The sequence below is a fragment of the Taudactylus pleione genome, unplaced genomic scaffold, assembly GCF_031769625.1.
Source record: "Taudactylus pleione unplaced genomic scaffold, aTauple2 ptg000145l, whole genome shotgun sequence".
Classification (NCBI taxonomy): domain Eukaryota; kingdom Metazoa; phylum Chordata; class Amphibia; order Anura; family Myobatrachidae; genus Taudactylus; species Taudactylus pleione.
The window spans coordinates 7,332,192-7,347,287 of NW_028284547.1; the positions used below are offsets into that span (position 1 = coordinate 7,332,192).

The 15,096-nt window shown below is 43.4% G+C and overlaps 1 protein-coding gene and 1 pseudogene across 1 annotated transcript; one reads left to right on the top strand and one right to left on the bottom strand.

The window, feature by feature from the left end:
- The window catches only part of LOC148522675 (uncharacterized), a 55,281-nt pseudogene that overhangs the window by 26,360 nt on the left and 13,825 nt on the right, over positions 1-15,096 (bottom strand).
- On the top strand, positions 2,683-4,058 carry LOC148522677 (uncharacterized). Its single transcript, XM_088473982.1, has one exon. It carries the CDS (start codon positions 2,775-2,777, stop codon positions 4,056-4,058), a length of 1,284 nt encoding a protein of 427 aa, XP_088330108.1. The 5' UTR covers positions 2,683-2,774.

The following is a 15,096-nucleotide window of genomic DNA, read 5'->3' on the forward strand; positions in this document are numbered from 1 at the left end:
GGCAGCCTGCAAGAAGAGCAAGGTGGCAGGACACGACACCAAGGATTGCCCCACCCAGAAGGCATGCAACCTCTGTGGGGAGGTGAACCATGTGTACAGAGACTGCCCCAATAGGGCGAAATCCTATTTGGCAGCAGTGACTGGACAAGGCCAGCAGAGGCGCCAGGAGGGTAAGAAACCTTCCACCCCCACCCCACTCCCCCGCACCCATCCTACCCTTCCTACCCCACCCCTTCCCACCCATCCTACCCCACTCCCTCCTCCCACTGTGACAGCAACTCCCATCCCCACTGCTGGCACAACCCCTCCCCCCTCTCCCTCCCACTCTCTTCTCCACCCCACTGCCTCTTCCACCCCCCCTGTCTCTCTCCTCTCCGAGGAAGAGTTTCTCCCTCTTGTATCCTCTGCAGGCACTCAACAGTCGAGTAGGAAGCGAAAGGAGTTTGACAGCCCAGCTGCTGACCCTGATCCTTCCAAGAAGTTGGCGGTAGAGCAGGTCGAGAACCCTCTTCCACTGAAGGACGAGATGGAGGCGATGGTGGAAAGCCTCGTGGAGGAGGAAGTACCTGACCTGAATGCTGACAACTTGATTGAACAGCTGATCCAGAGCTGTATGCAGCTGCCCCAACAGGGTGACCCAGCAGCTGATAAAGAGGAAGCACCGCCCGACAAGAGTGGTAGTTAAATGTATTTTCCATGTTCTAACCTTTTTTCTCCTGACTAATGGTGTCTTTTTCCCTTTTTACCATTAATGTGAGGAGTATTAAGGATAAGTTTAGAAGACAGTCTGTGTTTGCATTTTTAGATACTCAGAAATGTGATGTTTACATGTTGCAGGAGTGCTCTATTCCTTTTTCCAGGTCCTATAGACATCTGGGCCAGCAGTGGTCTCACGGTCCATCCTATTGGTCTGGTGGGGGTGAGTGTAAGTCTGCAGGGGTCGCCATTCTTATTAGGGGGAGCCTCTTCACACTAGATTCTGTTCAGGAGCTTGTCTGCGGCAGATTGCTTATCGTAGACGGCTCCTGGGCAGGTGAGCCTATCAGGCTAATCTGCGTGTATGCCCCCCCTGGTAAGAATGAGCATTTGGAGCTTTTCCAGACCCTGCGGCTGCAGCTCGCAACCACTAGGGCAGTAGTGATGGCCGGAGATTTCAACTGCCCCATGGAGGAGGATGGACGCAGCACCTGTAACACTACTAAGCTTGACTTGACATCAAAACTGCTCATAGAAATGGTAACCGAAGCTTCTCTGCGGGATGCTGTGGGCTCCATGGGGGCTGGCTCCGTGAATTACATGTGGTGCCGCCCCGATGGCTCGGTGCATTCCCGCATTGACTTTGTGTTTACCTCTAGAGCCGTGAAGCAGAATAGGCATGCTATGGTTCCCTGCTTCTTCTCTGACCACAGAGCAATTCTCTTCCAAGGAGACCTGGGCAATGGTTTTCCTCCTGGCCCAGGCTCCTGGAAGTTGAACTGTGCTCTGCTGGAAAGGGAGGAGGTGCTGGCCGAGCTGAAGGATACCTACATCACATGGAAGAATGATAAATGTTATTTTGAATGCATGAGTGATTGGTGGGAATATGTTAAGGCTAACATTCGCAGTTTCTTTCAGGTCAAAGGAAGACAACAGGTGTGCGACCAAAAGAGGAACTTCAAGGGACTGCAGAGACAACTGCAGTCCCTGCAGGACCTCCAACGGTGCGGCTGGGATGTGAGAGGTGATCTGGAGGAGACCAAAAAGAGCCTTCAAGGAGGAATCCAGATGCATCATCTTCCGTTCCAAGGTGGAGAACCTGGAGTAGGGTGAGAAATGTAACTCTTTCTTTTTCAGGAAACTCCACTCTGGCCACACGCCCCTGACTGAGCTGCGAGATGAGACCGGTATTCCCAGGCAGGGGAAGGAGGGCGTCATGAAGGTCATCACGGACTACTATGGCGACCTCTACTCCCCAAAGACGATGGACAGTGCTGTGGCTGATGAGTTCCTGTAAGGTATCACTATCACTATTGATCCTGCAGGTAAAGCAGCCATGGATGCTCCCTTGGTGTTGGAGGAGTTGCACTCTGCCGCTAAATCCTTTAGGCAGGGCAGGACCCCGGGCAGTGATGGTCTCCCAGCAGAGCTCTATGTAGCACTGTGGGACCTCATTGGCCCGGACCTGCTCGAGCTGTACAAGGAGATGGTGGTGGAGGGCAAAATGCCTCCTTCACTGAGGGAGGGACTGATCACGATCTTGTATAAGCGTAAGGGGGAGAGATGTGAGCTGAAAATTTGGAGGCCCATCTCTCTCCTGAACGTGGACTACAAGATCCTGGCCAAGGTACTTGCCAACAGGCTGAAGGCTGTCATCGGACAGATCATTCACCCGGACCAGACCTGCGGCATTCCTGGCTGCAGGATTGCAGATAGCCTTGCTCTCCTCAGAGACACAGTCCATTACATCAAGGACCGGAACGTGCATGCTGCTCTGGTCAGCCTTGACCAGGAGAAGGCCTTTGACCGTGTCTCACATGAGTTGATGGGTAGGGTCCTGCAGAAATTTGGGCTTGGTGAAATGTTTTGCACGTATGTTAACCTGATGTACCTTGATATTCACAGCTCGGTGTTGGTGAACGGCTGGAAGACTGACCCCTTTCCTATTCTATCTGGGGTCACCTCTTATTTTTGTTTGTGTTATAGAGCTCCTGGCTGTATGCATCAGACGGAAACCTGAGATCAGAGGGGTCATCGCACCGGGTCCAGACTGTAGAGAGGCCAAGTGTTCGCTGTACATGGATGACGTCACTGTCTTCTGCGCTGACCAGAGTTCGGTGACAGCACTCGTCCAGACCTGCGAGAGCTTCGGCCGAGCTTCAGGGGCAAAGGTCAACTGCGGGAAGTCAGAGGCTATGCTGTTCGGGCAGTGGCACCTGTCATCCTCTGCTCCATTCTCCTTTGCTGTCAAGCCGGACTTCATAAAAATTCTGGGAGTCTGGCTTGGTGGTGAGGGGGCGGCCCTGAAGTGCTGGGACGAAAGACTTGCCACTGTAAGGCAAAAAAATGGACTGTGGAGCCTCAGATACCTTACCATCGAAGGAAAAGCACTTGTACTGCGCAATGAGATCCTTCCCATTCTGCAGTACACAGCGCAGGCCTGGCCACCTCTGGTTAGGGTCTGCAGGGCCATCACAAGGGCAGTGTTTCACTTCATCTGGGGCTCCAAGATGGACAGAGTTAAGTGGACAGTTAAGTACAAGGAACCCCTCAAAGGTGGAAAGGGAATACCAGATATCCCCACCATGCTGCGAGCCGTCTTTGTTTGCAACTGTATCCGCAGGACTTTGTGTGAGACTGATAATGACTCTGCAGGAAACTCCATGTCTCGCTTTTTCCTCCTACCCCTTTGGAGGGCCCTAGGCTGGGCTAAGTGGGACAGCTCCATCCCTTACAACTGGAACACTCCCTGGTTCTACCTGGATGTGTCCAAGTTTGTGAGGGAGCACCAACTGGAGGGAGTTAAACCTGACTTGTGGAAACCTAAGACTATCCACAAGCTCATCAGAGCCAAAGATGTTATGGAGCCTATTCCAAATGCCAAGCAGGTATGGGAAAATGTGACCTCCAAAAGGCTCACAAATAGACACAAGGACATGTCATGGATGGCAATCCAAGGGGGTCTGCCCCTAAGGACATTCATGCACTCCCGTAACCTGTGCAGGTACAGACATTGCCCCTGGTGCATCTCACATGAGGAAACATCAATGCACCTGTTTTGGGACTGTACTTATGCACAGTTGTTGTTAGATGCCCTGGGAAATGAACTCAAAGACTGTGTGCCAAGGAGCAACCTTTCGTACCACTCAGTACTTTATGGACTGTTTCCTGGCACCCACACCTATGGTGCAATCCAGGAGGCCTGGCGCCTTATGAACTGTGTTAAGGATGCTTTGTGGCTTGCCAGGAATCGCCTCATTCTGCGGAGGGAGAGGATGTCTATCCAGGACTGTCGCAGGCTGATTCACAGCCTGCTAAGAGACTATTCCATTATAGACAGCCCTGAGGAAGAAGAGGACTAAACACCCCTTCTTCTGCCCCCTCCCCCCATGCTTGATTGTCCAACAAGGACTGGGACATTGGCCCCTTCCCCCATTTTTCACAGAGACTGATGTTTTGTTGATATGTCTATTTATTTAACCTTCCCATATATGTGTCTGTCTTTCAATAAAAACTTCAGTTCTGTGATTCCCCCTCCCCTCCCCTCTACCCTCCACACCCATAGACCTTGTTGATTGTTGTTTTTGTTTAAGTACTGAATGAATAGTGCAGTGCATTATGTATAGTATAGGATGTCTTGTGCTATATGTTTTGCAATGCATTATATTGTATGTTTGATTATGTTTGATAGTGTATTGGGTTTAGGCTGTGCTGCGACACAGTACACTTGTATGTGTGATTTATGTATGTTTTTTGCTATCTTTATGTTAATAAAGAATGCTTTTTTCAATCAAAAAATAAGTCAAAAGTTTATACAAACTTGAATAATAAATACATTATGATATAAACACTTAATATGAGTTTCTTAGACTTACATAAATAGTGATGGTGTGTCTGTTTAAATATTTCTAAAAACAAACAATTAAAAACATTTTTATTTTTAAATGCTCACCAACAAGTAGTTTTAATTTAGAACATGAGTAAAATTTAGAGGTGGAAAATGTTGAGCCACAATGATTTATTTGTATCTTTTGTTCGTAAATATTTCATTGATGTAGAAGTCCATAATACTGTATGTCAAGCACAGCTCACTTTAGCAGAGATATACAATCCATAATTATTTTAAGAAATTTAGGTCGGACAATTTGGGAAATTGCAACAACTTTGAAAGTTTCATCAAGTGCAGCGACAAACTCCATAAAGCGCTATCATGTTACAAGTTCCCATGAGAATCACCAAAGCAGAGGCAGACGATACATTTAATAGTGTCACCACCCTTAGAAATCACATATTAATAGCATATTAGATTATAGGCCAAACAAATGCTAAACCGATACTGTTACACCAAAAGCTCAGGCCTGTCCTTGGATTTTTAAATCAGCATTTTGCTGGGTCGTACTCGGCTTAGACCCTGTTTTCACTGAATCTTCATCCTGGGTTTTTCCCAGGTCGCCTCCATTTCCTCTAAAACCTGGGTAACTCCAGCTAAACCTGTGGATGTCATTGAAATTGTCCTTTATTCAGGCCATTTTTAATGACATCCACATTTAGTGAAATTTTTAATGACATTCTTTATTGTACATAATTATTACTTATGTCTTTTTATTATTTATTTAATTTAATTATTCTTATTATTATTTATTATTTAGACTGTTTTTTTATTATTATTATTAATTTAATTTAATAAATAAAGGATGTCATAAAAATTTTAAAAGGCTGATACTTATTAAGCCACCTGTGCTCAACCATGGATATCTCAAAACCTGAACTGTTAGGGAGCCTTGAGGATCACATTTGAGAACCTATGGTCTAGTGTATGGGAGCAAATGATAATTATTTGTTTGCTCCCACACACCAAAAATGTCCAAAATGTTTTTTCCAACTAATTGTTCTAGTTTAGGAGCAAAGTTCCCCCCAACTGAACAATAAGTGAGAAGATACTGGCCATCAGTGCCTGCCTACTTTTGTTACACTCACCCTTTATAGCTACTTGGAGTGCCACCAGTACCAATGCTACTGCTGCCTCTCTGTATTCTGGCCTGCGAACTGCTAGGATTGATGGAGGGCTAGTTGTGTTAGCTCCCATTATCCCAGACAAGAGCTGTGTGCTGGCTGCAGGGAGAGAGACAGCAGCATTCCAGGCAATACTGGCAGCACCTGCACCTTTGATTCCCTCTAAATACTGGCAGTGCATGCTCCATTGATTCTCTCCCCAATACAGGCAGCACCTGCACCTTTGATTCCCACCCCATTACTGGCAGTACCAGCACCTTGGTTTTCTCTCCCACACAATACTAGTGACAACTGCACCTCTAATCACAGGAGCAGCAGCAGGTGTTAGGTCAAGGGGCAGTGTGTCCTAGAGCCCCTCTCTAGGCACTGGCATCTGCAGTATTGTGGGCAGGGGAATAGCTCACCTCCAGATCTTCTACACCCTCCTGAATGACATGGAGAATGTGTGGTGCAGAAAGTTGTGTGTGCTGGTGCTGCTGGAGGGAAGGATCAAATGCCGGGCACCCATAGCCGCATTGCCTACAGTCCAGCTGCACAGTACCTAGAGTCTGAGAGAGCAACTACAAGAACTGCAGGAAGGTGCTGACCATGGGACCCCCTTTAAAGTGCTGACCTGGGACTTAGTTGCAGAACTCCAGGGATCTTGTTGCTGGTGCAGTCATCTATTGTGACTCTGCGGTAGTGAGCAGGTTTGATGAACATTGCACAGTGTCATCATCCTGCTACATGCACAACACTCAGTACTGACACATAGTACCCTCCAGGGCAACTTCATAGCAACTTTAAGATTGTCTACCCTGTGCTACAATATCAGGGGCATCAGTAGTGTGTAGAACTACATATCCTTATCTCCTGATTTATATGCATGAGCTGTGGCCAAGCCTGGCGATGCCACCTGATATTACACTGAGATAAATCCTAAATCATGTTGTATTTATTGGCTATACATATACTATATATATATATATATATATATATATATATATATATGTATATACATACAATCCTACAGGTCCAAACTCACTCCATTTCCATGAACATCTGCTGGGGTGCTGCTCCAAATCCTTGTAGCCAAGGGATCCATAAAGTTTCATAAGTGTAAGGGATGCACTAACCAGACTTGAAAGTTTCAAAAGGTGTTTATTCCAGCTTCAAAAGGGAATGTTTATTACATCGATGTTTCATTCCACCCATGGATCTTTGTCAAGATGTAAAGCCAAAGGCTCCCTATGCTTCTAATATACCCCACCCATACAAACATCCCACCCCTAATTAAGGTATAAAACCCACCTACAATAAAACAACAGACGCCCAGTCACATACCACAACATTAAACATCCACAAACCAGTTCCACTCCACTGCCGCATGCTGTGCCTTGGTGAGAGTACTCACTCAGAAACTTCCAGCAATGAATATCCCATATAGAAATCCAGAAAACCCGGCACTCCATTTAATGTACAGCAAACACTCTAGTACTATCCAAGGTTGTAAACTACAGCCACATGTAGAAAATTCAATTGAGAGGCACTCTGGAGACTTTTAAATAGTAAGTAAAAAACATCCTTTAATCCTATGTTTCGGGTGTTACCCCCATGTCATGGACAAGCAGAATGAGCATTCACATAAAATGACATATTTAAATACCCCCCACCAATATCATATATATATATATATATATATATATATTGTATGTGTATATATATATTATATATTTTCTTGGACCTTCCCAACTTCCACTGCATTCGACAATCCTCCACCTGCACCATCATGGCTCCAGTCCAGCTGATCCATTTTGACTCTCCTCCCCTCATTCGGCAGTGTACCCAGTGTCAATTATATGTATCGCAATAAAACAAAAAAATGAAATCATGAAGCAGAGCGCTACCTTGAGGGATAGGAGATGGCTCAATGTGGGTGTCTTCCTGATACCTAAAAAAGCTGAACAGTGTATGAATGTACACCAAGCTATGTATCAATGTCTGGTATATTACCATAAAATGCAGTAATAAAATGCAGTGGTAAAAATAGATACACTATTTAATGATATGGAACATATAACAAAACATCACATCAAATATAACACATGTATTAGAAAAAGTTCAGCTCGGTGACTATATAGTCAGATGGCTGTTTTACCAGAAAGATGAAGATCATGGGCAAAGATGTTAAATACAGAGAGGTGATCCAGATTCCCAAATTCTGTAGATCCACTCTCTTCAAACAAACTGGCTTAACAGTGATGATCCTCTCTCATGCCAACGCATTTCCGAACCCTTGTTCCTTTATCAAGGCAAGGAGATACAGTGAGACTGGGCCTTCTTAAATACCCATACTGTTGTCAACTAGCTGAAAGAGGTTACCTGGATATGGTGGGTAGGCCCATAACCTTGGCCATGATTATGCTAAAAACCTCTATTAATTGCAAAATTTTATTGCATTTATATATATATTATTAATAATTTGGAGTTGTGCACCTGAGATTTGTCTGTTTCTGTGCCTGCAATTAGACTCATCAGGTAGCACCTCCCATTATATATATAGTCAGGTTGTGCAGTCCAGAAATATTTCCCATATACTACATTTAATGTGCTTTATTGCACTTCTGAGGGAAAGGAGACGCCCTCATTCTGGACTAGCACCCTTCCTTATTGGTTTCAAAGCATGGAGTATGGTAATGTATATGCATACTGTATTAGGCACAATTCTAAGTAAGTCCTACAAGTTATATACTGTAGTGCAACTTTGGTTCATTTTTGGGGTGTGGGTCCCGTGGATTGCATTGCTTAATCTGTCTCAGGGCACCGCATTATAACACATTTTCCTTTATAACACATTTTAACCCTTCACTGTGTGTGTTTAATATATATGTACTTCACTTTTTTATTTTCATTCTTTATATGCAGCTGCAGCTGCTACTAACTATCTCTTTACACTGCACTTTTCTTACTATGGTGGTGCCCTGGGGCGACTTGGCTGGGCTAGTTTGGGGGTGTTCTGCGCTCTGGATTTGAACCCTAGTATTTTAGGGACCTACCCTACAGAGGTTACCTGGATATGGTGGGTAGGCCCATAACCTTGGCCATGATTATGCTAAAAACCTCTATTGATTGCAAAATTTTATTGCATTTATATATATTATTAATAATTTGGAGTTGTGCCCCTGAGATTTGTCTGTTTCTGTGCCTGCAATTAGTCTCATCAGGTAGCACCTCCCATTATATATATAGTCAGGTTGTGCAGTAGAGAAATATTTCCCATATACACCATTTACTGTGCTTTATTGCACTTCTGAGGGAAAGGAGATGCCCTCATTCTGGACTAGCACCCTTCCTTATTGGTTTCAAAGCATGGAGTATGGTAATGTATATGCATACTGTATTAGGCACAATTCTCTGGTAAGTCCTACAAGTTATATACTGTAGTTCAACTTTGATTTATTTTTGGGGTGTGGGTCCCCCTGTATTGCGTTGGTTAATCTGTCTCAGGGCACCGCATTATAACACATTTTCCTTTATAACACATTTTAAACCCTTCACTGTGTGTGTTTAATATATATGTACTTCAATTTTTTATTTTCATTCTTTATATGCAGCTGCAGCTGCTACTAACTATCTCTTTACACTGCACTTTTCTTACTATGGTGGTGCCCTGGGGCGGCTTGGCTGGGCTAGTTTGGGGGTGTTCTGCACTCTGGATTTGAACCCTAGTATGTTAGGGATCTACCTGAAAGAGGTTACCTGGATATGGTGGGTAGGCCCATAACCTTGGCCATGATTATGCTAAAAACCTCTATTGATTGCAAAATTTTATTGCATTTATATATATTATTAATAATTTGGAGTATGTGCACCTGAGATTTGTCTGTTTCTGTGCCTGCAATTAGTCTCATCAGGTAGCACCTCCCATTATATATATAGTCAGGTTGTGCAGTCCAGCAAATCGTTCCCATATACGCAGTGTATAAGATGTAAATATTCTCCTCTCCAGTCTTTTACAGGACTGATTTATATAAAACACTTGTCACATTCAGAAAACAAATATGTCCTCACTTGTACATATATTGAAGTGATACAATTGAAATAATTAAGAAACACATTATACATTCAGGGCCTTAGAGTGTCTTCTCATGTGATTAATAAGTGTTTTTTTACTAGTAAAACATTTGCAACATTCACAGCATTTATATGGTTTCTCTCCTGTGTGACTCCTCTGATGTATAATAAGAGATGACTTACGGAAAAAACATTTGCTGCATTCAGAACATGTAAATGATTTCTCTACTGTGTGACTCCTTTGATGTCTAACAAGATTTGACTTATCGGAAAAACATTTATTGCATGCAGAACATTTAAACGTTTTTTCTCCTATGTGACACCTCTGATGTAAAACAAGTAGTCTGAGCTCAGGAACACACTTACTACATTCAGAACATGTAAATGGTTTCTCTCCTGTGTGACTCCTCTGATGTGAGATAAGATGTGATTTATATGTAAAGCTTTTGTCACACTCAGAGCACAGATGCGGTTTCTCTCCTGTGAGACTCATCATGTTTTAGATGAGAAACAAATTAGCTGTAAAAGGTTTCTCTTACTCAGAAAATGAGAATAGATTTTGGGATACCTTTAGAGGTGTAAGAAGAAATAGCGTCTTTAGTTGGCTTGTTCAGAGAACAATGTCCCTTTACCACTATAATTTCTAATAGTCTTCATGGGGATACTGCTCTTTATTTGTCCTGCAAGTAAAAAAGATTATATTTAACAGCATAAATGTTACCCAAGTAAAACGACAGTAATAGTGTAATTTTATATACAAAACATGATATATATTTAAATACTCTAACAAACATGACTTTGCTATTTACTCACCCCCTGCACTAACCATAGATGGGTAACACATGCTACTAATTCTGTCACACCTACTGTCAGCTGATGCAACAGGACAGGGCTGGATTAAAGGTGGGGAGGATGGGGTCACATATTGGGGGCCCCTAAATAGACACAAATATTGCCCTTACCAGGCCCACTCTGCACCATTCCTGGATTGACTGACTACTAGCAACATTACACAGAATTTTCAACTACAAAGGCACCCCCCCTACTCACCTGTCAGTGCTGAGTCAGCTATGTCACCAATCTACTGGTTATACTGTTTTGGTTCATGGGTTAAACAAATCAATACTAAACAGAATATCAATAATTTTTAACTGCATGAACCTGTATATATATCTGAGGAGAATGTAAAATAACAAAAATAGGATTAATACTACCTCTACATGTGAGACTTACAGTTATAATTGGACAATATTGGTTTAAATGAAATAGCCTGTTATGATTCAGACAAGCAGACTCTATACTCCTGCAAATTGTGCAAGAGCTCCACCTAGTGACGGCAAAAGCATCGATTATATATCATGAAATTTAGCATATATATATAATTGTTATTGTTATCCTTTCTTTATATGGCGCCACAAGTGTTCCACGGTACCTTACAAAGTACATATAGAAATAATTTGTCAACTGACTTACAGTACAAAATTGGACAAGCACATGAATAATATACATTGATTTATAAGTGACCATAACACCTAGATATGCAACATAGCATAAGCAACCAGGTGTTAGGTGCCCTGGTGGGGATTAAGAAGTAGTTGACAGTAAAGTAAGGAGAAGCACAAGAGGGTAGAGGCCCTGCTCAGAAGAGCTTACATTCTAAAGGGGAGGGGTAGACAAACAGGTGTGACACAGATCGGGTAAATGGAGGAAGGAGCATGTTGCAAGTTAGGATGGGAGCTGGAAGGCTTTGATGAAGTAGTGGGTCTTGAGAGCCCGTTTGAAGGATTGTAAAGAGGAGAGTCTGATAGGGAGAGGGAGAGAGTTCAAAAGGTCGGGAGCAGCATGGGCAAAATCTTGGAGGTGGGAGTGGGAAGAAGTAATCAGTTGGCATGAGAGGTGGCATGCATTAGTTGAGCAAAGGGGGCAGCCAGGAAAGTGGAGGGAGATGAGGTCAGAGATGTAAATGGGAGAGGAATGGGTGAGGGCTTTGTAAGCAAGTGTGAGAACCTTGAATTGGGTTCTAAAAGGGAAGGGGAGCCAGTGGAGGGCTTGTAGGAGAGAAAGCAGATGGAAAGCGTTTGGAGAGGAAGATGAGTTGAGCAGCAGCATTGAGGACAGACTGGAGAGGAGAGAGATGGGAGTTGGGGAGGCCAGACAGGAGAAGGTTACAGTAGTCCAATCTGGATATGACCAGTGAAAGTATGAGGGTTTTGGTGGCATCCAGGGTGAGAAAGGGTCTAATCTTGGAAATATTTTTGAGATGGAAACGACAGGACTGTGAGAGGCTTTGGATATGTGGTTTGTAGGAGAGGGAGGAGTCCATGATAACTCCAAGACAGCGCACTTTGGGGCTAGAAGAGATAGTTGTGCCATCAATTGTTAAAGAAATAGTGGGAAGTGAGGTTATGTTGGATGGTGGGAAAATGATCAGCTCAGTCTTAGACATATTAAGTTTAAGAAATCGCTGGGACATCCAGGAAGAAATAGCAGAGAGACAGTTGGAGATACGAGTGAGGAGAGAGGGGGAGAGGTCAGGGGAGAAAAAGTAGATCTGAGTATCATCAGCATAGAGATGATAATGGAGGTCAAAAGAGCTGATCAGTTCACCTAGAAAGGACGTATAGAGGGAGAATAGTAGAGGTCCAAGAACAGAATCTTGGGGAACACCTACTGTAAGAGGCTGTGGTGGGGAAGAGGAGTCATGAGAAGAGACAGAGAAGGACCGGTCTGAGAGGTAGGATGACAGCCAGGAGAGAGCACTGTCACGTAAACCAAGGGAGTGAAGGATTTGCAGCAGGAGAGGGTGGTCAACAGTGTCAAAGGCAGCAGAGAGGTCAAGGAGAATAAGCAGAAAGTAGTGGCCCTTGGATTTGGCAGCAAGGAGGTAATTGCTGATTTTTGTGAGGGCAGTTTAAGTGCAGTGGAGAGAATGGAAGCCAGACTGAAAAGGATCAAGGAGGGAGTGGGAGGAAAGAAAGGTGGTAAGGCATTTGTAAACAACACGCACAAGGAGCTTGGAGGCAAAAGAGAGGAGAGAGATGGGACGGTAGTTGGAGAGAGTGTTGGGATCAAGGGTAGGTTTTTTAAGAATGGGGGAGAATGCAGATGGGACAGTGCCAGATGAGAGGAAGAGATTGAGGAGGTGGGCAAGATGGGAACAGGCACATGGAGAGAGGTAGCAGAGGAGATGTGAAGGGGTAGGCTCAAGGGGGGAGGTAGAAAGGAGGGAGGACTAGATGAGAGCCATGTCTTCCTCTCCAGATACAGGGGAGAAGGATGCCAGAGTCGATTAAATGGATGGAAATGGGTGATCAGGGTGATGTCCTTACGTATGGAATCAATTTTGGATGTAAAGTTGGTGGCAAAGTCAATGGCAGTGAGTGAAGAGACGAGGCAGGAAGGAGGTGGACAGAGGAGGGAGTTGAAGGTGGTGAAGAGACGCTGGGGATTTGAGGATTGGGAGGAAATGAGGTTCTTGAAATAGGACTGTTTAGATAGGGAAAGGGCAATGAGAAAATCTGCCTTAGAGAGTGATCTTCTCCACTGTCTCTCAGCGGTTCTTGAGCACTTTTGCAGATATCTGGTGCATTTGGAATGCCAGGGTAGTATTGAAGATCTGTGAGGGTGAGTAGTAATTGCTGATGCAACAGAGTCCAGAGCAGAAGTAAGGGAGGTATTGTATAGGGAATCAGCTTGTTCAGTGCAGGAGAGAGAGAGGATAGGGGAGAGGAGCGAGTCAAGCAGGGAAGATAATGAAACGGCATTGATAGCCTCAATGTTATGCTTTGTGATGGTGGCCATTGGAGGTAGAGTAGAGGAGGGAGAGAGAGATAGGTTATAAGAGAGAAGTTGATGATCAGAAAGGGGGAATGGGGAGTTGGAATAATTAAAAACATTACTGCGGTGAATAAAGACTAGATCAAGTGAGTGCCCACACACATGTGAGGGTGGGGAGGTCCATTGGGAGAGACCAAATGAAGATGTGAGGGTAAGGAGTTTGGAGGCAGAGGATTCTGTGGGGATATCATTTGGAATATTGAAGTCACCAAGGATAATGGCGGGGAGGTCAGAGGAGAGAAAGTGAGGGAGCCAGGAAGCATAGTTGTCTAGGAACTTAGAGGGAGGGCCAGGGGGATGGTAAATGACTGCTACTCACAGATGTACTCGTTGGAAGAGCCGTATAGCATGAATCTCAAATGTAGAGAATGTAAGGGATGGGTCAGTGGGTAGGAGTTGGTTGGAGTAACCTGGGGATAGAAGGACCATATATATATATATATATATATATATATATATATATATGTTCTTCTCTTTTGGTTGATGTTATCCATGTTCAAGCTTAGAAGGTGTTTATGTGGATCTTTCCTTTGAAAGATTGTATTTTTTCAACCATTAAACCAATTAGGAATAATATAGACACACCTAAACCAGGATAATTTTATTGAAATTTCAAAGATCACAGTAACAGGATGAAATCCTTGTGTTAGAACCAATAGTGTCAGAATTATTAAGCACCTATCATTATCTGACTCAAAAGAAAATATATACAAGTGTCAATATGTTTTTACATTAATAACGCCCTCACTTACTAAGAGTTATCCCTTTTAATTTCAAGAGTGCTTTTCTTTGCTTTTCTGTCCTAATTACTTTATCCATTTAAAAGAAAATTAAATAGAAGGGACATATTTACAATTAATTCTCTATGACTATGAGAGTGCCACAAAAAGAGTCTCTCTCTTGTACACAATGTGAATATATTGACTTTAGGGTCTACCACCAATCTAACAAATATTGATTTTAGCGACTATGTACTACAGAAATTGTAAGTTCTAATACTATCACATAATCTAACCATTGCAGATGTCACCTTGTCTGTTTTTGCACAGGGTAATCTGTAATTTTCTATGGGCTCAATGCAATTACATGAGTTGCTCACTGGTTCTAGTCATCATGACAATGAGGTGCTCCATAGGGTTTTGAGCAGATTTATGCAAATTATGCCTTGGAGCGGGTCACGAGGGGGGCAAGGTGTCATTGCTGGTGTTTTTAACACAGTGGTAAAGGCAACTAGTACCAGTCACAATTTACTGGAGTGACCCCCTATAGATGGCCTATAGCTTAGATACCCATTTATAGTAATTTGTAAGATACTATGATGGAGTTACCACCTAGATATCCCTATATATAAATACTTATCTGATGCACAAAGTAATATGTAAGATACTATGATGGAGCTTCCACTTAGATATCCATTTTTATATACTAACCTAATGCACAGAGTAATATGTAAGATACTATGATGGAGCTGCCAGCTAGATACCCCTTTATATATTC